The 24,628-nt window shown below is 50.7% G+C and overlaps 1 protein-coding gene across 1 annotated transcript in view; it reads left to right on the forward strand.

Annotated features, from left to right (window-relative positions):
* The window catches only part of LOC119099009 (proton-associated sugar transporter A), a 26,546-nt gene extending 3,891 nt beyond the window's left edge, over positions 1 to 22,655 (forward strand). Inside the window, exons 2-9 of the mRNA XM_037222059.1 lie at positions 2,741 to 3,007; positions 10,898 to 10,999; positions 15,475 to 15,617; positions 17,442 to 17,552; positions 18,157 to 18,225; positions 20,725 to 20,855; positions 21,774 to 21,948; positions 22,647 to 22,655. Of these exons, the coding sequence (XP_037077954.1) occupies positions 2,741 to 3,007; positions 10,898 to 10,999; positions 15,475 to 15,617; positions 17,442 to 17,552; positions 18,157 to 18,225; positions 20,725 to 20,855; positions 21,774 to 21,948; positions 22,647 to 22,655 (1,007 nt within the window). The remainder of the gene's footprint in view (positions 1 to 2,740; positions 3,008 to 10,897; positions 11,000 to 15,474; positions 15,618 to 17,441; positions 17,553 to 18,156; positions 18,226 to 20,724; positions 20,856 to 21,773; positions 21,949 to 22,646) is intronic.
* Positions 22,656 to 24,628: the final 1,973 nt, after the last annotated feature.

The raw sequence follows: 24,628 nt of genomic DNA on the forward strand, positions 1-24,628 counted from the left end.
GAGAGCTCCTTGACAGTATGCTGAACGCGTGGGCCTTTGACCCACCCACCACGAGGGTGCGCGATCTGTAGGACAGGCTGAACAGACTGACCGTTGGATTCTGGGCAAAACTGCACGTGGGTTTTTCAAAGCGTGGGAGCGAACGGGCTTTTTGTTGCGTTTGCCACGACGTGAAATGTATTGTTGTGCAGGTGTGCTCGATTCGATTCGAAGTGTGAATCGACTCAGGAATAACGTAAATTTTTCTTGAAACAAACTTGATTCGAAGCAATCTACACGTGAACTGTTCAAAACGAAGTGAGCCGTTCTATGCCATGAAGTAAAATATTTCGGTTCCATTCTGTAACACATTATAAACACATGATGAAGGGATCTCAGTTAAAGTCAGGCTCCCTGCCTCACTACGCATACGCCAGATATGATCTTAAACGAACCACATAATTATTCATGTGACACTTTTATACCTATTCAAATGACGCTGTTGGCATCACTAACTGAGCATTTGATTCTTTAAGCTTCATAAAGATCAATGTGTAACATTGATAGGAGGCAGGGTTGTTTTTGCACGATGATGAAAGTGTTGGTTGTGATAGCGAGAACATCATGACAAACGGGCTCTTAAATCGATTGTAGTCACCCTGATCTGTTGCTGTCAGAACTGCATTGTTACATGCACACTAGTTTCCAAGCTTTTCTATACAGACATGACACAGAGCAGCATGACCAGGAATATCAATCATGACAAAACAAGCTTTAGGATTAACTTCAGTCTGCTCTTATAACCACAATGATTTCATTGCTACTCTAGAGCTGCATTGTTACAGAGGGGTGATTTGACTCGCTTCGTAGGCAATGGCCTTGATCCGAATGATGATTCGCGTCCCAATGTGTTTGTATGAATCAGAATCGAATCAAATCAGGCGAAGGCGAATCAAGCACAAGTCTGTCGCCGTGTATAAAAATTCGTCAACATGACTGCATGGGTGTAATGCCATGCACGTATTTAAAGAGACTATGCCAAACTTTTTGTCGTTTCCACTTACTGTTAGATCAGACGCGTATAATCTGATCAGTTCTACTGGTTTTCTCGAAGTACTTCTGCATAGCTCAGATTTCTATTCGAAGTAGCCGCTCCTGCGGGTGAAGTCTCATCGGACTCTATGCTCACCACTATTGAAGTAGCCGCTCTTGCGGGTGAAGTCTCATTGAACTCTCTGCTCACCACTATTTGAAGTAGCCGCTCTTGCGGGTGAAGTCTCATTGAACTCTCTGCTCACCACTATTTGAAGTAGCCGCTCCTGCGGGTGAAGTCTCATCGGACTCTCTGCTCACCACTATGAAAGCAATGCATTGAACTTCTCATAGAAAGAACAGAAGAAATGGCCTCATCCCTCCTAGAAAAATCAGGAGAAAGGAGATATAGATGCGTTACATATCGGTAACATGCCTTTGCTACTGCTTCGATAAATGCATGCTGCCAAAATATCAACGCATCTATGACTCCATTCTCTTTTTTTTCCCTCCGAGGCATAAGGCGTTTTTTCTTTTGTCGAAGCTATGTGAGTGATGTTCCTCTCGCAAAGGCACTTAACAACTTATGCATTTAAGTTCCCTTGCTATCCAATGTGTGCGTTTTGTAAGGTTTGTTACACTTATTTGTCAAATGTTTGTGTAATGAATGCCACGAAAGGTTGAAACACCCTATTAAGACAAAAAATTGCGAACACGAAGCTAGTATCCTGTAAATTCAGCGAAACGCTATCCTATGGCTTTGATTTCTCCCCTATGACGCTTACCAGTGACTTTTAGACGCTCTTTGGCTCTTGCAATGGGAGCATCACATCGACCATAATGAGGTAGTGACGCACTGGCTCAAACCTCAACCAATGTGCTCCTCTGTAACATGCACCCGCGGCTCGATTGGCCAGTCACTTTTATTCGCGCCATCAGAGGTGCCACGTCTGTTCTCATGGCGACGTCCATCTTGACAACTGCAGGGAAAAAACGTAGTGCTGGTACAAAGCGTCTATAGCGCAATTTGGACCCGGGAATGGTTGAAACTGATATCCTGATAATGTCTTGACGGTGCTGCAGCGGCGCTGCCCAGTGCTTTTATCAGACGTAACTGGTCCTGAGGTTTCACTAGAGTATGTTTTTGAAGTACGCCATAAAGGTGGTACACTCTCTCTCTCTAAGTCTGCTAAGTAGCTACACATACTTCATGCTACTGCTTATTTATCTGTAGCTATGGAATGAGATACGATCCTCACGACCGTCTCTTCCTCCAAACTTTCAAAAGTGTCAAAAGTTTCAAAAGTGTAAGAAATTGATTAGCTTCACGACACGATTTCTAAGCCGATGAACAGCATTACCATGCTGTTCCCCAATGTCAGATGCGTTTTTTAAGTGCCAAGTCATGAGGTACTTTGTTTCTTACCCACAGCCTTTTTTCTTGTGATATTAAAATACCAGTGTTATAACTGTAATCGTCATTTCATGGCCGCATCGCAGGGTAGTTTTCGCTCGCCATCCGGGTCATCCGTCTAGTGGCCGCGATGCAGTGAATCTTCGCCGTCCGGGCCATCCGTCTAGTGGCCGCGGTGCAGTGAATCCTCGTCATCCGGACCATCCGTCTAGTGGCCGCGGTGCAGTGAATCCTCGCCATCCGGGCCATCCGTCTAGTGGCCGCGGTGTAGTGAATCCTCGCCATCCGTGGCTTGACCGTCTGCTGCCGCCGCAGGTCTGATCCTGGTGCCGAACGGCGCCCTGATCGGTCAGGCGCTGGGCGACCAGTACGACGCGCCGGCCGAGCCGCGCGTCTTCACTGGCGCGCCGACCAACCTGACGTACCCGCTGCCGGCGCTGGAGGGCGCCGACGCCGGCCGCCAGTACCACACCCACCCCTGGGGCATCTTCTTCACCATCGTCGGCACGGTGCTGCTGGACTTCGACTCGGATGCGTGCCAGAGCCCGGCCAGGGCCTTCCTGCTCGACATCACAGTGCCCGGTCAGTTGTCTGTCCTGCTGGTGTGGGCTGGTGCTGTCACAGCGCTCGGTCAGTGTCCTGGCCTGCTGGTGTGGGCTGGTGCCGTCACAGCTTCCGGTCAGTGTCCTGGCCTGCTGGTGTGGGCTGGTGCCGTCACAGCTCCCGGTCAGTGTCCTGGCCTGCTGGCTTGGTCTGGGTACCTGGTCATCTGTGCGGCCTGCCAGCCTGGGTCGCTCTGGTGACCGTCCACCCTCGCTCGCACGATCCGTCACACGGTCTGGGCGCCACCGCTCTAGCCGGTTTAAGACGTGACTTGCCTCGCAAGTGCGTTGACTTCTTCGGTCGGCCGATCTCGATAAGGTTGTGCATTCCATTGATTTATTTATGGTGATAACCCTCAGCAATATACGGCAAGCTGACGTGCGTCCCATTTGTGCACGATAGTGGTAGCGTACGCGCCTGTAAGCCTGTCTGCATGCGTGCATGCGTGTCCGTCCGGATGCGTGCGTGCGTGTGGTGAGCGTGCCCTGTTTGTCATCTGGTGCGCATTTGTTTTCCGTCATGCGGCGCGAGCGGTAAACTAAGACGTCACGAGAGCTGAATTCCGCCTCCTCGCGAAAGATAAAACACGACTGTTCCATTATCCGCGAAAATGACCCCGCAGCACAGCCTTGTTCTAACAACAGCGGCATCGATATGGCCGCGAATGAAGCAGACGGCTGTTATTACACGTTGCAGAAACCCAATAAACAATGTGGTTCTTTTCTGAATTAGCCACCCGGAAAACACCGATTCCCTTTACAATATAGATATTCTAGCTGAGAGGATGCCCAGCAAATGGATTTGTTAGTTTGTGACCGACACCACTCACCAGGCGTGATGATGAACGCTAACGAATGGCTTCTGCTCTTTCTTGTCGGTTAATGTTGCGTGTTTTTGCATTGTGCAGCTTTGTTCGAACGATATCTTCAATTGAAGGGGCCATTACTGCCCGAACTTTTTTATGTCGGTGGTTTCTAAACCGTCGAAGCTTTGAAGGAAGCGTATTGTATTTTCCTTAGAATCGAGTTGACAGAACGTCTCACGATTTGAACACGATAATGAAAGAACTGGTACACAAATTTGTTGTGAATTAGTACGAACATTATCATAATTAGTATTCATCAATATTAATACATAAGTACATAAGTGTGATTAGTAGCAGCGGTGGAGTAGCCGCTGAAATCCAAGTGTTTCGCCACAATTTCAACTGTTACGCTTATACTACAGGGAACAGCTTTATAATGCCTCTAAATATTGCCAGCAGATCAGGTTTGGAAGATATTTTACCGTTCAAAAACGCATTTTACGCAATTTTCATTTCCCAAGCTTTTGGCATATTTAGCCACCTGTAGACAGCACATACCCAGTAAGATGAGGCTGCAGTCGAGAGTGAAGTTTATATACCAACGTCATGTTCCTGCAGGCACCATTGACACCAAAAGCGCTTTTAAGCACCGTATATTGGTTTATATGGTGTCTGAATGCATGTTTATGAAGCATGTCGCTGGCATCCGCCATGCGTTGACGTGTTTGCTCAACATTTCTGTTTTATGGTAATTTATTCTTTATGATCACGCCATTCACGATTTTAAAACTTGTCTTTGGCCTGATCGACACAAGAGCAGCCCAACCCAACCCTGATCGGCACATGGGCGGCCCAGACCGACCTTGATCGCCACATGAGCAGCCTAGCCCGACCCTGATCGGCACAGCCCGACCTGTTCGACACATGAACAGCCCAGCCCGACTCTGATCGCCACACCTTATGGAGGCTTATTTGTTTATAACCACGGTTGCAGGCTCATTCAGCTTTCCGCAACACAGTGGGCAGTTATAGGAATTTGTGCTATACGTGCTATTTGTGCTATTTGCATGCAAGCTGTTGACCAGGATTTGATTTGCACTATTGCGATATCACCACGATGGCATTCCACGTTCGATGACGCGGCAAGGCTGAAATTCTCCACATGCGAAAGGGCTAAAGAACACGTGTAGACTGGGTACAGACATCGCCGACCGGGCGTCTCGGCGACCCGAGACTGAGACATTCTGACCGAACAGAAGGAACAGAACAGTGAGGCCTAAATGTGTCTGGGCGCTCACGCGCCCTCGCGCTCAAACCATGGGCCGGCTCGATTTGCGACTTTTTAAGGATTGGTGCCAGATCTCAACGACTGGAGCTGATCGAAACGTGAAGCTGGCTGCACGGTGTAGGCGAGGGCACCGGCTGCAATTGACGAGAGGATCTCGAAACTGTTCAGCCCATGTCCTGGCGCTGAAATGCTTGGGCGTCGAGTGAAGTCAACAATATCACCGTTTCATGCGTCATAAATCCTGAAACGTTTTTCCAAGCCTACCAAAACAGCATGGTTGACTACTTTGTTATTACAATGACGTCGTATGCTGCTCTTTCTCAAATTCGAGATGCACGAGGAGGACCGGTATTAAGGGCAAGTCATCACGTACAATGAGTCACCAGCCTAGATTCCTTATATATGAAGTAATTTCAATTTTTCTTATCACAACATTTTTTTGGAGGCAAAACAAGCAGTGGCCAATACCAGGTGATCAATCGGTGCCCAAGTTGGTTGTGGAAACTTGGGATTTTGCAAGCTTTGCCCAACGTACCCTGACTTTTCCCCAAGCAAATTAATGGCTTGGATTTCATCGTAGTTGTTCTGTGCTAATAAGTCCTCCGGAGTTTGTACGGCCCTTTATATGCGTCCTGTCGAAAACAATCCAGCTAAAATGTGCGCTTCTGGATTTCCCTGCTCGGGAAGCAGCCCGCGCGAATGTCACACATTGTGTGCGTGTGCGTATATATATATATATATATATATATATATATATATATATATATGAATATGTATGTGGTCATCCAGGGATAAGCCGGCTGGACATGGCTCTGGGCAGGCCGGCCGGGACCCGTATCATCTATCAATTCGGTCCTCTTCACCACGTCATCTCTTCCCTTTGTTTTACATGCGGTGCGCTTTACATAATTTCGGGACCTGTGCGATGGGGTTCACATACTTATAATGCTTAAAGTACAATAAAGGCACCGACGACATGAAATCATTGTCTTCATACAGAACTAACGAACTGAATGCAAGCTCTAATGTTTTAACAAGTGGTTTGTTAACGGTGGTCCGACGACAGATTACTTTTGAATATTAACCCATAAGACATTTTAAAATTTCATGTTTGTAATTGATTTTGACAACATCTGCCAGCACTGTGCAACAATCCAGTCTGTCGTGAATTTCTGGAGTTTTTCACTGCTCAGCTAATGCTGGTTAAATTCATAAATTCCGTGGCTCTCGGCCCAAACTTCCTACCTATCGGGACCCTTGTCTCATTGAGATTGACCCCAGGTATTTTTTTAACTATCCGTAATACTCGAACGGTTGAAAAGCGACCATAGCAAGGCATTAATGAAATGCGCACAGATGCAAGGCAAATTATCACACCAAGTCTTGAAAACCATTCGAGATATGACAAACATCACCAACCAGTGTGATATGTTCAGATTGAAGCCATCATCCACTTTCCATGCTCATAACTCACGATAAGCGTGCAGTTGGGCCTAACAGCCTTTATCTCGGTCTCAGCGCGGGGCCCCTGAGTAAGATCGGCGTCAAATTATCTGACTTGGGCTTTGCTTTCAAATCTTGGCTGACGGCCCCACTTATCGTGACCAATATCCACCAAAATAGCTCCGTTTTTCACAAATATGTTCGTCATTGTCAAAACCACAAATCGTGACAAAGCCGCTGATCTGGTTAACTTAAGCTTGCAACATTAGCCAGACCCTGTGCCGGTCGCTCGCCACGCTTGTTGGTTTGCTGTCGCCCTGTTTTTGTGAACAAGCGCACCAACAAGCCGACTGCCGAAGGTGTCTGACCTCAAGATAGCAGAGCTATTGACATCGTCCACGTGATGACAACGGACGGCTCTCACATGTAACGTTCCCCCGCACATCTCACGGCGCATAAGGGCTCCTCTTGATGGATTTTAGGTGTCTTCGTCTCTTTATCCCGCTTTTGGAGTGCATCATCGCTGGTCTGTTACACCGACGGCGTTCAGCGGCACCGAAGCTCACACCCTGAGCGGAAAGGCCGGAAACACACTTAGTCTGCAGTGTAAGTTAACATTGTCAATAGTGGTCCGCGTGATACGCTGCAGGGCATCGCTTCAAAGACAGGTAAACGAAACAAAAAAGCTTTCATCATGCTGCAATCAGATTTGTAGTATTCATTATCGGAGCCTTTTGACACTTAATCAAGTTTATGTGCCGGGTAAAACCTTCCTCACTCGCTTGTAATGGAAATGTGACTCTTCGAACCTTCCAAACGTTGCTGTTGACAGCAACGACAGCTCCCACCGCTAAAGCTTATGGGCAGGGTAACAGGAACCACAGCGTTACGACTTGTGTAGAGCACTGGAAACAAACAATGTACGCCTAATAAAACCACCAAAAAAGCCAAATCTGACACTTCCTGCTGTTGCAAACAAATTCCGTGCCATTCACATGGCCAAATTTCTGCTGTATGGCCTTTTGGCACTGGCTGCAAAACCAAAATAAAGGAAAACAAATGTGGCGACTTGTTTTCGCATTGGGTACCTCCTCGCTGGGAGATGATGTGGCAGTATCCATTCCACGTGAGAAGCGCTCATCTCCTTGAGTATCATGTGCTACACTGGGAACGGTTTCGCCCTTCTCAGCCGGCGACAAACGAGTTGTCCCAGCAAGACCAAACTTTCAGTCTTCTTGCATGAGCGCGCTCATTGCGTTTGCAGGCGTGCATTTGCTTTCCGTTGCAAAAACATTCGGCTGAGTTAGGTCACTTGCGGATCTCATTGTGGAACCCATCAGGTGAATCGAGCTCCAAATTAGGACGTTGCTTTTGTGTGACACCTCCCACCTGGGGAGATGCATTGCCCGCACCCTGATCGCGCTGTTCACTTTGACCGCGCTGCTTATCCTGATCGTGTTGTTCACCCTGATCGTGCTGTTCACCCTGATCGTGCCTTTCACCCTGACCACGCTGTTCACCCTGATCGTCCTGTTCAACCTGATCGCGAAGTTAACTCTGATCGTGCTGTTCACCCTAATGGCGATGTTAACTCTGATGGTGCTGTTCACCCTGATCGCGCTGTCCACCCTGACCGCGCTGTTCACTCTGATTGCGCTGTTCACCCTGATCGCGATGTTAACTCTGATCGTGCTGCTCACCCTGATCGTGCCGTTTACCCTGACCGCGCTGTTCACTCTGATCGCGATGTTAACTCTGATCGCGCCGTTCATCCTGATCGCAAGGTTAACTCTGATCTTGCTGTTCACCCCGATCGCGCTGTCCACTCTGATTTCGCTGTTCACCCTGATCGGGATGTTAACTCTGATCGTGCTGTTCACCCTGCTCGTGCCGTTCACCCTGGCCGCGCTGTTCACTCTGATCGCGATTTAAACTCTGATCGTGCCGTTTACCCTCATCGCGATGTTAACTCTGATCGTGCCGTTCACCCTGATCGCGATGTTAACTCTGATCGTGCTGTTCACCCCGACCGCGCTGTTCACTCTGATTGCGCTGTTCACCCTGCCCGCGCTGTTCACTCTGATTGCGCTGTTCACCCTGATCGCGATGTTAATTCTGATCGTGCTGTTAACCCCGATCGCCGTGATCGGCCCGCCTCCGTCCGGTTCGCACGCAGTGATGGATCTGACAGGTGCGTTTGACGGGCGCTGAGATGAACGAGCCGGCAGGCATTGCCCTCCCTCTCCCTCCCCTCTCCCTGGGCACATTCATCCACATGTACGTTGGCTGTGCCATGCCCTGCCGAACAGCCATGCGCATTGGGCCCGCGCCTGAGTTGATATTAGCATCGGTGTTTAAGTTCCACGCTCTGTATTGTGTGTTGCCGTGGCATTTGGCAAGACTCCTGCGACATTAAAGTCACCATCCCGACGATTGCGGTGATCCAGAGTTTGCGAACTCCCCTGAAACAGGTGCTGATGAAGCCGTCCTGAAGCGCGAGCACTCCATTCAATCTTTTTGAATAAGGACAAAGGCTGAGAGCTCGCAACAGTAACACCACGACACGCGTAAACCTTTGTCCACCGTTCATCCGTTCTTGCACAGCATATATATATATATATATATATATATATATATATATATATAAAACGGTCAACACAACTCTTATAGGTGAAATGTACTGATAATCTAAATAGGTCGACCCGAGACGTCCAAGGAATCTGTGTCTAGTCCCTATGGTTATGGTTTACTCTGCATTGACCTGAATGGGCTTGGAAAGCTGCAGCCGCCCGCCCCGTGTCATATTTACCATGGAGCGGACTGCTTCAAATCGTCTGAGGCTCCGCCGGCGTCTCGACGGTCTTCCGCAGTCGGCTATGCCCGAAGCCCGAGAACAACACGTCGTAAAGGGATTGAGCCGGCCATTTTTTCGAGTCGTGGAAGCTGCCGTATTCTCCTGAGGTATTGGATATATTTGTTCGCGTCAGAGGTTTTGTCTTCACAATGATTCCGCAATATTTTGTCGCTGGAATGAACACATAGGGAAATAATGTATATATGCATATGTATGCCATACGATCTAACATAAATAGCATCCTCTGATAGTAAGAAGTAATATATTTATGGCATGGGCAGCAGTGATTATCATCTACGCGGTTGTCAGCGTTGCGATACGTTGCGTATCGTCATCAGGACGAGTATAATGGTGAAGTTCAGTCAAGTTACAATGAAATAGGACAGTATTGAACCAACATCGCTAGACATGACAATGATCCCAGTTGACGCAATTCAACACGGCCTCTCTACACATAAACAGGATGATTTGAAAAATACAGGAACCACGCGGGGGAGCATCGTTTTGAATCGTTATGAAAAAGGCTACCTTTCAAGTTGCAAAAGACATGCAGGCCCCATGATATTTAGTGGCAGCTTGCTTTTTTGTGAATCTGCAGTGATTCTAAAATCCTAAGCCACTCACAGCTCGGCTTCAGTGACCTAGCCGAGCCTGGTCGCTCGGGGCTCAGCCCCAGTGACCCCGCCCAGCCTGGCGGCTCGGGGCTCAGCCTCAGTGACCCCGCCCAGCCTGGCGGCTCGGGGCCCAGCCTCAGTGACCCAGCCCAGCCTGGCGGCGCGAGGCTCAGCCCCAGTTACCCAGCCCAGCCTGATCATTTGGGGTTTGACTCTCGCACTAGACCAAACGTGAACAGCGGATGAAATGTTTCCACAGGAGCTTTTTCCGGCGGAGGACCATACACTACGGGCATGAGTGATTTTAGTGTCATTTTTTCGCAGCGTGTGTGTCAGTGTGTCCCTTTTCTTTCGCAACGTGTGTTTCAGTGTGTCATTTTGCTTTCGCAGCGTGTGTGTCAGTGCGTCATTTTGCTTTTGCAGTGTGTCTCAGTGTGTCATTTTGCTTTCGCAGCGTGTGTGTCATTGTGTCATTTTGTTTTCGCAGTGTGTATCAGTGTGTCATTTTGCTTTCGCAGTGTGCGAATTAGTGTCATTTTGCTTTCGTGGTGTGGTATATTGGAGGCGTGGCATGTGTGTATGCCACCGACTTGTTGTTCTTGGCAGTGAGCTGACCAGGTCGCTGAGTTCTTCTGATGCCACGCTAATCAGGGGAGCACACCTGGTCCTTGCCAAGACCTGAGGGCTCCTGACACCAGAATATCCCCTCGGAAGATCATAATTGAGGCAGAAGTGCTTGTGGCATCGGATGTTCGCTCAAGGAAACCACAAGATGGCCCCTTACTGAAGCTGCTTCCTTTAGCATGCACGACGGAGTCCTGAATGTATCTGAACAACACAGCTGATGTCCACACTCCTTCCTCAGAGGACCACGCCAGGGGCCTGAGCACGTTCACCATCATGGCCGGCCTGGGCGGAGCTCTCGGATACGCCATGGGGGGCATCAACTGGGACGCGACGGTCATAGGTACGCACATGGAGCGTCGCGTGGCGGCCTGCCGCTCGGTTCTGGCAGACTTCGTATCAGGCATGGTGTCCGCAGGGCGATTAATGCTGGAGATGAGCAATTAATGTAAGTGGTAAGTTTGGGTCATTATTCTCCCGTCATGTAGGTTGTCATTGACGGGATGTCTTTTGCACGAGCACACTGGAGCACAGCTTTTTCTTTGTTTTCACCCGCCTTCGAGCCAGCCGCATTTTCGCCATGAGACCCACAGCATGAGCTCGCGATTAACGAGGCGAAAGCCAGTCTGTCTCGTGCTCTGTCTTCGCGTGCTTCTGTCTGTCGTGTGCCGTGAGCCCCGGCCGCGGCTGCTCTGCATCCCCTGGCCTACTTGTGTGCGCCTGCGCCAGGCCGGTCCGACCTGTCGCCAGCCTTGACTCACCGCTTCTACAGAGCACAGACAAACGCCCGACGTGGGTGGTACAGGGGCACACCGAGCATGCCGTCCCCACAGCAGACAAGCTGCTCTCAAAATCCCGTGGGAAAACCTTGCACTGTGCTGATATGGCACACCGCTGACAGGCATTTCTCCGAATGTGTTCGCAGTCTATACGGGAGCAGGTTTGCGAAATCCGTCAAGTGACCTGATTGAACTTACAGCACGGATGAATGCGTCATACCCTGATGAAACACTTGGAGACTGCACTCGCTGCAACCATTAACCACAAGCCCCCACCACATCTGACCCTTCTTCGCGACGCCAGTGGGTCTGTTGTCGGCCGGGCCCTGTTGACACGGTATCGCCGAGGCCGCTCGCTTCATGAGGTCACGCGCTCTGGCCGGAGGGCGGCCGGCGCCGTAAACAGCACACCGGCCGGCCGCCCAGAGCAGGAGGGCGGCCGCTGTTGTGTCGGCGCCGGGCTCCCAGGAGGCCGGCCGGGCCGATTGCTGTGTCCATCACCCCAGCTCGGGGAGGCGGCGGCCGCCCAGGGGCAGTCGGGTGGGCCAGCCACGGGCCGGGCCAGCTCTGGGCTCCGGCTTCGATGGCTGGACGCGCGGGATAATTCGGAAGGACGCAGCTCCTGGGAACTGCACAAGTCCGTGTCGGTCATCTCTGACAGCTGCCCGCTCCCAGCTCCGACAGCTGCTGCCACCCCCCCCCCCCCTACACACGCACACTCCGACAGCTAACAGCATGCAGCCCCGATAGCTACTAGCTCCCAGCTTCAGAAACTACCCACCGCCAGCTCCGACGGCTGCTAATTCCCAGCCCCGGCGCTGCTAATGGTATTACTGACGGATCTTATAGGTGTCACGAGCAGCCCGTACAGCGCCAATATTCGGGAGTGCAATACCGAATCCTATTGCAAAATCATTGTCTGCTGCGTAAGGAAAGGAATCGACAACGCAAACTGACTCGGAAGTGAGGTCATGGTTTGGCACGCACTATTTTGGGGTAACTTAAGTTGGTTTTTCGTGAGCGTATCACCAATTTTTAAAGTTTCAAAGCTTTGTGGAGTCAAAGAGACACACAATGGAGCCCCAGCAGGATCGTACTAGTATTTTTACCAATGCAATCCTAGCGATATGAGGGAACTTTATTGTGGTAAGAAGTGAGAATAGGGGCCTCTGAGTAAAAATACGTGCAAAGAAAACATTTTCCGCTGCAAGAAGATTGTTAGGACAAAGAGACTGGCACCCACCTGCCTCCCTTCCCTTCTCCCTGGTAGCTCCGTCCTTGTGTTAAAGGATGTAAATATAAGGAGCCCAGCCGTTAACGCGTTTAGCGTCTTACTAGGCTATACGGACACGAGTATATCAGCTCTCATCTCCACGTAAATGGGGAAACTGGCCTGCACTGGATGGCCTTTTCCGATCGTTCATCGTCCATCGTTTCCCTTGGCGGTTACTCCCAGTATTTTCTAGTGCAATAGTAGCAACGTGAGTATTTTGAGAAGTGCAACAGACGTGATGACGTATGTAGAAGAGCTTGGAGGCAGGCATGCGTCTCAGTTCAATAATCTGAGTGGGAGCCTGAGTCCCGGCGTTTGGGTCTAAGTCCACCCTGAGGCTGAGTCCGAGTGCCTCGAGTCCGCCCAGCACACTGCATGGGCATGGCCCCGTGTCCCCGCTAAGTCCCAGTCCGAGTTTATTCGTCTTTGGAGCCCATGAGCCACGGCATGAAAGCCAGGCCCAGGAGGCCATCTTGATCCGAGTCCGTATCGTGAAGCCTGGAGTGAGAGTCCAACAGTTTCTTGCGATATCACGTGGAATGCCAAAGGTCTAGAATAAGAGGGCTGTCGGTGATAAGAACTCGTCAGGGATAAAAATGTATGTGGATTGTAAGCCTTACTTGACCTATAAACTGGACCCTATCTAGCCTAATATCACATTTCGATATCTTTACGGGTCGGGATTTCAATAATGCACCTGCTTCTAAGTGGCCACACCGGAATAAGTTCGACCTAACCAAAACCAGCGGAGCGTAGCCGAGTCAGCCTGAGCTGCCACGCCCAACACAAGGCAGGTCCATGCCGGCGTATGGTCCCCACACCTAGCGTGAATCGTATCGAACATGTACTTTGCCACCAAAGTGTATCTGATGACTGTGCGAGAATGCAACCCTTAGGTAATATCCCAAAAGCGCCTGGGCTCCATCAAAGTTATTTTTACCCAAAGATGATTCCTTTTGGCTTCAGCTTGAAGCCGATTTCGTTTCCAACGTTTTTTTTTTTAGATCCTTTGGCCCTCGGCTAGCGTGTCTTCCTTTAGGATTGAGACCTTCCGGGACGGAGCCAACGTATTGTAGTCTCAGTCTGAATGCAATGCGCCAGTGAAAAGCAGCTTTACTGCAGCTGGATTCCCAAAACGTCACGGGTTCGGACTCGCGTGTGAATCACAACAGGCTGCGAGTCGGGGCTCGAGTCTGGTCGGACTCGGACTCATTCACCTGTGCAAAAGCTCTGGCAGGAGGATTTTGCAGTTGCGCATTGGTATTCACGTTCACGACGTCGCCATACCGTTCACTCGGTAGAGAGCGTTACCTCCTACCCGCCTGCGTTTTACGTTGGCGTTTGTTTGCCACCTCTCTTGGTTGTTTGTGGTGCGCCCTGATGTCTATTTGATAATATGAAGTGTTGTATAGGCACGTTGAACACGTTTCCCCGCGGTCAGACGCAGCCTGGAATCCTCATCGTGTCCGACATGAAGTTGATCCGGACTCACTTGTGGGCTTGGCAACGCCATCGTCAGTGTTTCCCGGGTATTCCTTGTTGGCCGTTGTTTCAGGCCTCGTCAACAGTCAACAGAGGCCTTAGATGCTTGCATTCTTACGAGTTCATTTCGGATGTGGTTTCCGCCTCGTGATGAGCGCACCGGTTCTCATCTGAGAGCGATTCAGCCCGCACCGCTACCTTCGCTGGTCGCTCAAAATGCGATAACAGTAAAATTACAGAAGATGTATCAAAAGCAAATGACGGATGCTTTGCGACTTTGTTGGGCACACATGAAGAAAGAAATAACGCCAGGGGCGGATCTAGCCTGGAGTTTGGGGGAGGGGGGGGGGGGGGGGGTGGGAGTCAACCGTTCGTCGCCAGTTGGCTGGTGTGGGATCCGAGGCTCAGTGCACTTATCAAACACGATGTTTACGTCGAATATGACTAAACCCAGTCATCATGCGTGTTGTTTTGATATTCGAATCGCTGCCAACTTTTCTTCATGAAGTTTGTTTCCGAAACGGAAAGAAATGTTTGAACAGCACATCAAAGGTAACAGACGGTAGCGAAACTTTTATGAAGTTCTGGGAATGTTTTGGGGGCCAAAACATACTCTCAGAGCTTTTGGGGCCACGCCCCGTGCCCCCCTCCCCCCCTAGGATCCGCCTATGAAAAGCGCGAGCGATCAGGTGAAGTGTGTGCAAATACATAAGCGTTCATCAAGGCGTTATCACGTATGCGTCAAGGACACGCAGGAGCCAACGCATGGGCATGAACGTGGATGCTGTTCTTTTTAAGTGAATCGGTGCGTTTTATGATTACCCTCTGGAATGCCAGAGCGTCCTTCTTAAATGAGATGGATGCTTAATGGAACAAAATAGAATATTGACTCAGTGAGTGACGTTTTTGACGCTGGTTTCACCATTAGGGCACTGGTTAGGTCGTCAGATTGTTTTATACAATTTACCTACTAAAAATAACAAACATTTGTACCTCGAAAGTGTGTTTAATGCATCTATCATTACCTATGTGCAAAAGAATGTGCTCTTCATCACGGCACCTACGAAGCGGGGCCCATGTTCCAGATATGACGTTCGTTCTACCCTGCTGGAACTAGCGCCTCGTGAGATTGGAACGCTACTGACAGTACCAGGTGCCTTCATGACATCATCTCCAGACATTACGCCAGCTGAATCCCATTTCATGTTGGAGGCTCCTGAACTAGTACCACAGCTCTGTGCCCTCGGGTGCCGTGTCGGTCCGACACGTGACCGATGCCGTCAGGAGAGGTGTTCGGAGGTCACGTGCGAGCCGTGTTCACGTTGGTGCTCTTCATCTACATCGCCTGTCTGATGACCACGCTATGCAGTTTCCCGGAGATACCTCTGGACCTCATCAACGCCCAGCTCAAGGAAGACGAGAAGGAGGTGAGACAACTTCGACACCGAACCGGGCTTTTTCAAGTCAAATCTGCGGATTGTACTTCAGAGTTGTGTCATTGCTTATGAACTTTACAACTTATATAACTTTTATAGTATTTTGCTTTTAACTCATAACTTTTTGATAATTTTCCCACATACGCATTGGAAAACAACGGATATGAAAACCTTTCACAACGCCTTGGTAGGCAGATGGCCATTTTGATGCGGACATTGGCGTTTGAAATAACTTATTTCCATCCCACACAACATGCCCATGTTGAAGCCGAGGAGCAGTGGGGGGAAGGGGGTATGACCCTCACAGTATGTATGTGAGCATTTACACCCTTGCAAAATACGTGATTTGGTTTTCATTCCCAGCATACTTGTCAAATGCTCCTCCGATAATGTAATGCTGTGATGACAATCTATCAGCCACATATATGTATATAATCAGCAACATTTCATAACCAGTTACATTCGAACTCCGTGTTACAATGACTCAAATCCCATGCTTTGTTGTGAGTATGCTGGCGTGGTTGAGGCTGAGCGGCACAAATGGCCCGTTTTTTATAACTTATGTAGGGAAGGTCAGTTGTTATCATGATAATCAATAAGCCAAGACTAAGCCATTAAAGCCGGAACCATTTTACGAACGATTCCAGTGGGTCGGTCAATGTCCCAAGAAAATACGTCACGGTATAAAAAGCTTTGGCAACTATATTAAAACTGTACCAAAATATTACAAAAAGAGCACAATTTTCCGTGGACGCAACAAGCAGTGCCTGTGAGATGAAGCCGGCACATTTGCCGATCACGTGTTGTTGATTCCGCGCTTTCATCATCTGCCCTGAATGTTTAAGACCTGGCAGCGGTCCTCAAAAATGCACCAAGAGGGCATGTGTGTGGTTGGCGCACAATAATACGCTGCTGGAGAGGACACCACCGGCCCACACTTTTACCAGTACGATCGTGTGCTTTGGGCCCTTTTAGTATTGTTGAGTCTCGTGCTGCTACAAGGCCTGGTCCTGGAAATCTGCACCTGCTTTGACCTTCGTTCTTCAGCAGCTTTACTTCTTTGTTTTTTAAGACATGGACTGAACCTTTTAAATGGATAAAATATGTGACCCAGAGCCCAGTTTATATATAATATATATATATATATATATCTATATATATATATTAATATATATACTATATATATATCTATAATACACAGGACTTGGGTGGGTCGTTAACTTAGTTATTCCATGAATGTCTTCTTCTGGGGTTTTTTGACACGATCTCATTCTTAAGCCAATATTTTTACTACACACGCTAATAGAATGGCAAAGGTGGAACCCTGGTGATATTGTCGGAAACGTTTGCATTTTGAAAAGTGTACATGCAAATATTGGACAGGTTGTCTTCACAGCACTTAAAGAATCATGCTTTTTATTGCTGACAACTTGTGTAAAAATGCAACGAGTGGTTGTACAGCTATGACCTCAAAACGTGCGACAGCCGAGCCGGCCGAGTTGGCCGGGCGACTCAAGTTGGAAGTCTGTCCTGGTTCAGGGATAGGGGCCTGGCGGCGGTACAGCAAAGGAGAACGAGATTTACATGGCAGTGGTCTGTTTCACAACGTTCAAGTCGTGTGGTCAAATTCAAATACGACCTCGTGATTAAGACGGTGCTGTTGCTGGTGGCACGCACCGTCCCCATCGCCGTTCACTGCTGGCTGCCGCCGTCTGCAGAGAAGCGCCGGGGAGGCCGAGGTGATGCTGACGGTACCGTTGCTGCTGGCACGCACCGTCTCCATCGCCGTTCACTGCTGGCTGCCGCCGTTTGCAGAGGAACGTCGGGGAGGGCGAGGTGATGCTGACGGTGAACCCGGCGGACGAGGCGCCCCGCTCCTACGGCACCGTCACAGGCGACACCAGTCCCAGCCGCTACCGACCTGGGGCGAGACCAGCTTCATGACCCCGCAGCCCTCCCGCCCCAAGGTCGGTGCAAGCGCCGACGCAGTGCGGCCCGCTGCAGAGAGGAGGCAGCTGCGGGGGGCGTACCGGTCAGCAGCAAATAAATCCCTCACAACTGTGGTCAATACCTGTAAAAAAGCGGCCACTGTTTTCCTGATCCATTGCGGGTTTCGCGTTGATGCGCTTATCTGGCGTATGTGGTGGTGTACTAGCGTAACTCGAAAGATAAGGTGCTCAAACTTCGAAGCCTGGAGAGCTGTGCATTGCTGAAACGGTCCGACCTACTTGCCAGACTGTGGCAGACAAGGGAGTATATACGGATGCGAATAACCTACGCGGGCGGAGCCCGTTCTCGTCGTCATCGTATTGTGTTATGCTCATGATGTGTTGATCCAGACTTAGTTTGACGTAAACTGCGTCTTCGAAATTCCCATGAACCACCAATGTAAAGAACCAACCAACGCAAGCGTTCCCATCTCGGTGGGATTTATGGTAAATCTGCGCCATTGTATGCCACAACTCAGTAGCCGCGGCCGAGGCTGAGTTCTGGCCGCCGTGCCGCCAGGTGCCGGAGCTGCCGAGCCCAGGGCGACGAGCCGCGGGTGACGCTGAAGGAGTACCTCCTGTCGATCGTCTACATGCCGGCCTCGCTGCGGGTGCTGGCGTGACCAACCTCTTCTGCTGGATGTCGCTCGTCTGCTACTCTCTCCTACTTCACGGACTTTGTGGGCGAGGCTGTGTTCGGCGGGAACCCCCAGGGTGAGGCCTGCTCAGTGCCAGGGGCGAACGGGCGTTGCCAATAGAAAGGCTTCGGCAAAACTAGAGCTGTGTCAGTCCCACGCCGTTCCGGTCGACTGAATACTGTTTCAGTTATGATGTGTTTTGTGTTTACACGCCGGGGTTTCCGAAATAGTCCCTGAGCTCTCAGAATGGTCAAGGAAGCCCTGGTATTCCAATATTATATTCCAACTATGTCATGGGCCAAGCATACCTATATCTGTTTAATGCTTGAATCCGCTGCACGCATTACTGCGTGCTTTATGCTGCAGGTATGTGTCAAGAGTTGGTGGCAGTTATATGTCGCTATACGCACGTGGAGTTCACTGGTAGCGCCCAGCTACAATGTTTAAAGGGGATGTTCCACATTTGAAGATATTGAAGCAAGTGTCAGATATGATGAAATGAGCTTGCTTACAGCGACTGACGTACTTTTAATTGGAACAGACTAGTCCGGACACCACAAAGTCTGTTTTTAGTAAATATGCTTCTCAATGCGTCATTGTTTGATCCCGTCACCGTACCTTGCACAACATTGATTAAGAGCCAATTGACGGCCGTTTTAGCTGGAAATCGCGTTCATGAGCGCCAGATATGAACGACTTGGCGGTTATATTTTCTGGCCTTGATCACCTCACGACCAATGGAACAGTAGAATGTGTATGACGTTATTATGGCGTCATGGATGCCTGAGTGACCTTGAAATAGTCTCACTGAAATAGTCTGTACGTCTTCGCGGACATGTGGCTCAGAAACCAGAGGGTTTCAAGTTTTAAGAAGGTCAGGGCTGTAAGCTGCACCGGATGATCTTCAAGATGACAATTTCGGTTCAAAACCCCATGCAGATGTGATCACTCAATTTAAACGGGGTTTTGGAAACAGAGGCGTACGTGCATGATGCCGCTGCGCCCGGAGCCTGTTTTGCGACCTGGGCGTTGTTCACCGTCCCTTTGGAGCACCCCGACTGACAGTGGTGAGCGGTATGCTCTGACGGGCAGCGTTGGGTGATTTGCTCTGACAGACAGGTGTGGGTGATGTGGCCTGACAGGCAATTACAGGTGGTGTGCTCTGACAGGTAGTTGCGGATGATGTGCTCTGACAGGCGGCTGCGGGTGGTGTGCTCTGACAGGCAGTTGCGGGGGTGTGCTCTAACAAACAGTTGTGGGGGATGTGTCTGACAGGCAGTTGTGGGGTGTGTGGTCTGACAGGCAGTTGTGGATAGTGTGCTCTGACAGGCTATGGGAAGGGGGGGGGGTGTGAGCCCTGACAGGCTGTGGTGGCTTCTGACAAGCTGCGGTGGTCCTGACAGGCTGCGGTGGGCGGTGAGTCCTGACAAGTTGTGGTGGGTTGTGAAGGCTGTGGGGGTTGTGACAGGCGCTGTGGTGTTTGACAGAGTGGTGGGTTTGACAGGCCTGTGGCGGTTATGACAGGCTTTGGTGGGTTTGATGAGGCTGTGTGGGTTATTACGCTATGATGTTCTGCAGGCTGTGGGTGGGGTTCTGATAGGCTTCGGTGGACCATGACAGGTGGCTGTGGTGCGTTCTGACAGGCTGTGGTGTGTTCTGACAGGCTGCGGTGGGTGGTTAGGTAGTACGTGTGCTCTAGCAGCCTGTGATGTGTTCTGACTGGCTGCAATGGGTGGTGAGGTAATACGTGTTTTCTAACAGGCTGTGGTGGGTTCTAACAGGTGGTGAGGTAGTACGTGTGCTCTAACAGGCTGTGGTGGGTTCTGACAGGCTGTGATGAGTTGTGACAGGCTGTGGCGCATTATGACAGGCTGTGGTGGGTTCTGACAGGCTATGGTGGGTTATGGCAGGCTGTGATTGGTTCTGGCAGGCTTTGGTGGGTTCTGATAGGTTTTGGTGGACCCTTACAGGCCGTAGTGCGTTCTGACTGGCTGCAGTGGGTGGTGAGGTAATACGTGTTTTCTAACCGGCTGTGGTGGGTTCTAACAGGTGGTGAGGTAGTACGCTTTTTCTAACAGGCTGTGGTGGGTTCTGACAGGTGGTGAGGTAGTGCGTGTGCTCTAACAGGCTGTGGTGGGTTCTGACACGCTGTGGTTGTTGGTGAGCTGTGACAGGCTGTGGTGGGTTCTGACAGGCCGCGGTGGGTCCTGACAGGCTGTGGTTGTTGGTGAGTTCTGACCGGCTGTGGTGGGTTCTGACAGGCTGTGGTTGTTGGTGTACCTCTGACTGGCTGTGGTGGGTTCTGACGGTGGTGAGATAGTGCGTGTTGCTCTGACAGGCTGTGGTGGGTCATGACAGGCTGCGGTTGGTGGTGAGCTCTGACGGGCTGTGGTGGGTTCCGACAGGCTGTGGTGGGTCCTCACAGCCTGCGGTTGTTGGTGAACTCTGACAGGCTGCGGTGGGTTCTGACAGGCTGCAGTGGGTTCGGCGTCGCGCTCTGCGTACGAGGATGGCGTGCGCTTCGGTTGCTGGGGCATGGCCATCTACTCACTCTCCTGCTCCGTCTACTCATTCCTCATCGAGTCATTGGTTCGTAAATTCAGGTAAGGTCCTAGCCCCCGACCTTCCCTCAATCTATGGTCAGGACTACAGACATTCGTAGCGTGTGCCACCTTGGTTGCCTGAGTATGGCGCCAGCTTTTCATTCATCAAAGCAAAGGCTGCAGTCCAATGATTGCCCCTCTGGGTCATTCTCAGATGTATTTTCAGATGCACTGTATTGATGCGATCTACAGCATCTTTTTGATGTGACTTGTGTGCAGGATAAGGCAAAAATTGTCCTGCGACACATGGTACTGCAGGTTTTCGTCCTCTTGCATCTCCTTGATCCAGAGCCACCACCAGTATGCCACATTGGTGGGCATCCTCCCCGTGCCCCACGATCCATATGGGCCGTCCGGTGTACCTCACGTGGTGTACCTCTTCTCTCTCCTATACCTTCAGGGCCCGCCCGGTGTACCTCTCCTGTGCGACCAGTGTGTACCTCACTCAGCGCGCCTCTCCCGTACTGCCAGTGTGTACCCTACTCAGCGTGCCTCTCCCGTACTGCCAGTGTGTACCCCACTCAACGTGCCTCTCCCTTACCACCAGTGTGTACTCCACTCAGTGTGCCTCTCCGGCCGCCAGTATGTACCCCACTCAGTGTACCTCTCCCGTGCCGCCAGTATGTACCCCACTCAGCGTACCTCTCCCGTGCCGCCAGTATGTACCCCACTCAGTGTACCTCTCCCGTGCCGCCAGTATGTACCCCACTCAGTGTACCTCTCCCGTGCCGCCAGTATGTACCCCACTCAGCGTACCTCTCCCGTGCCGCCAGTATGTACCCCACTCAGCGTACCTCTCTCGTGCCGCCAGTGCGTACTCCACTCAGCGTACCTCTCCCGTGCGACAGGGCCCGCCCGGTGTACCTCTCCCCTGCGGCCGGTGTGTACTCCACTCAGCGTACCTCTCCTGTGCGACAGGGCCCGGCCGGTGTACGTGGGCGGGCAGCTGGTGTACGCCGTCGGCATGGTGTTCATGGCCACGCTGCGACACCGGGTGGCCGTTATAGTATTCTCAGCCTGCGCCGGCGTCATGTACTCCACACTTTTCACCATGCCGTACCTGCTGGTGGCTCACTACCACGTCTCGGGATCGGTGAGTGGTCTCTCTGTGGCGTCCTGTGTTTATAAAGGTATTTTGTGGTGTGTCATCCATGCGGGGAGGTAAAGAAAGCGGAAATGCTCAGTGCATTTGGTGAAATTTATCATCGCTGAGCACTCTCCCGTTGTGACAGATCTCTACCGATATGTTTGGGACATAAACGTTTGCATGCATACGATATGACATGTGTAGCAGAGACCTCGCCAACTTGCCGAAAAATGCGTTAAAAACATGTCCGTTTGTCCTGTCCAAAGCATGTTTTATCGTGTTGTCCAAAACATTTAAGCGTGCACATGCTTGCTCCGAAATGTAAGCCACAGCAAATATTCGCCACAGTTTCCATTCATTCAAGTTGAAAATGATAAGGCTTAAATGTTCGCATGTGAGCACTGCAGTAGCCAAACGTGAACTACAGGGTCGCATTAGAACCTTGCTCTTTGAAATGGGAACACGCCACTTTGTCCCACCGTTTCCGCGCTGTTCGGTTCTTCCTTCCTTTCTACGGCAGCTTCCGTGGTCGATAATTTTAGCATAATTACTCTGAACTCATATACTTCCAATTGAATACTCAGTAGGAATGACTTAGTATTCATAGCGCTTCCTTAGCGGAGTTCGTCGCGTGATTCTGATTCAACTTCCAAACGCAAGCCGATCCCGTCCATCGGGTTACTTTCCTGCGGCGTTCTTGCCAGCGGGTCTGAGCGGATTTAACGTGTCGGACAGTATGCTCCGGCACGGCTGTACGGGTCAAGTGAACCCGTTCAGTCGGTTGTCAGCAGACCTCTATCAGCAAGCCGGCGAAAGTGTTAGCACGGCCGAACGGGCCGGGCTGACCTAGGCTGGCCGGTCGCCAGCTGACCTTCTTCGGTGGTTCGGCGAAACGGCACGCCATCTCAGGGCTCGTGCGCGGCATCAGGGGTGTCGATTGACATTATTTTGTGAGGGCCCGGCCCCGCCTTGGGCTCGCAATGTTGGTCATGGGTCTCCTCATTGCTGGAACAATACAAATGTTATGAGGGTATTCTTTTCCCTCCATGGCCTCTATAACGCTTTTAAAAGCTTCTGTTAAGTACATAGTACAATGACCACAACTAACTGTGCCGTTCCTCAAAATGAAGTGGGCGTGATCCGGTGAGAAACGTGCCTTTAAAGGGCGATGGGGTAGCGGCTACGTCAGCTCACTTCCCTCCCCTTCCCCCACACAATACGATGATAATTTTTTGACCAATCCCACGTGGGTCAAAGAAAACAGTTGTCTTAATGCATATAATTCTAAAGGTTATTGCTTACCTACCAAACATCGATTTAACGTAGTGTCCTTGAAGGACAGCTATTTATTTTTTTCTCTTCCGAATTTAGTTTCTTCTGTCCCAACTTGCACTGCTGGCAGGGCGTGGGCCACTGAATTGTGCCGGTTGTTTGTAGCGAGGTGGGACTGGAGCATCACTGACACCTTCGTCAAATTAAACTGACTCGAAAAGAAAGAGAGAAAATAATTTGCATTTGACGTTAGGCAGCTTTCATATGCACGGTTCCAAGGATAAAGCAGATGACAATGTAGTACCTCCAGAATTGGTATCTGCAGAGCCTTTCGGAACACGTTAAAGGCTGGAGAAATGCGTCAACGCTCGGTTAATATCACCCACGCCCTGATTACATATCCCCCCCCGCACACACACACACACACTTACAGCCGTTGCAGCTGATCGTGGATCCAGAGGCGCCACGGGGCAAGGTCTCAGACCCCACAGAGGCCACGCCAGGCTGAACGGACGCAGGTTTTTAACACAAAGTGCAAACGCCCGGTCGCCCTCGGCGCCTTCCAGCCCACCTGGAAAAGCCGAGAGCAAACGTGACGGCCCACTGAACGAAAGACAATGAGTTTGGCTGGTTGAAGGGACCGTTGTTGGAAAGGTTTTCAGGGTTCATTACGCTGCCTGGGGGTTGCGATGTTGTTGCCAGCTGCCCTATATGGTGACTGGCGGGACACCTTCGATTGCTGAAAAGCCTTCCTCGCTGCTGTTGAGTTCTTCGCGTTTGCTTGGAGGGTCCTAAGCTGATGTTTGGGGGCTTTATGTTTGCCTGTCGCAGCGCTCTCGATCGCTCAGGCCCTTCACGGGCTCTTTCCATTCGCCTGGCAGGCAGGGGCGGGTCTAGCCTGGAGTTGTTTTTTTCTTTTGTTTTGGGGGGGGGGCAACCGTTCGTCGCCAGCTGGCTGGTGTGGGATCCGGGTCCAGTGCATGGTGCCTCTCGCAAATACGTAGTAGGGACACCATTCAAAACCGAAAAAAGCACCGAAATGCTTTTGAATCTTAAACAGAAGTTAAAACAAGACAGTTAAAACAGTTAAAGTTAAAACAGACGGTAAGTAGACGAAACTTTTGTGAAGTTCTGGGAATGTTTGGGGGGGGGGGGGGCAAAACATAGTCTCAGAGGTTTGAGGGGGGGGTATGGCCCCGTGGCCCTTCCCCCCCCCCCGCTCCAGGATCCACCTGTGCTGGAAAGAAGGATTCCATAGGATTACCTGGTACTCTTGGTGGTTCAGGGGCCCTTCTGAATGGCGTCGGGTTCTTCCCACCTGCCGGAGGGTCCCGCGCTGTGCTAAGGGTCATGCATTAATATAGGGCTCTTTCTGTTTCCTCCCATTGACGGAGGACCCTACACTTCTATTGGG

The sequence above is a fragment of the Pollicipes pollicipes genome, unplaced genomic scaffold, assembly GCF_011947565.3.
Source record: "Pollicipes pollicipes isolate AB1234 unplaced genomic scaffold, Ppol_2.1 Scaffold_4740;HRSCAF=5597_pilon_pilon_pilon, whole genome shotgun sequence".
In the NCBI taxonomy this organism is placed as follows: domain Eukaryota; kingdom Metazoa; phylum Arthropoda; class Thecostraca; order Pollicipedomorpha; family Pollicipedidae; genus Pollicipes; species Pollicipes pollicipes.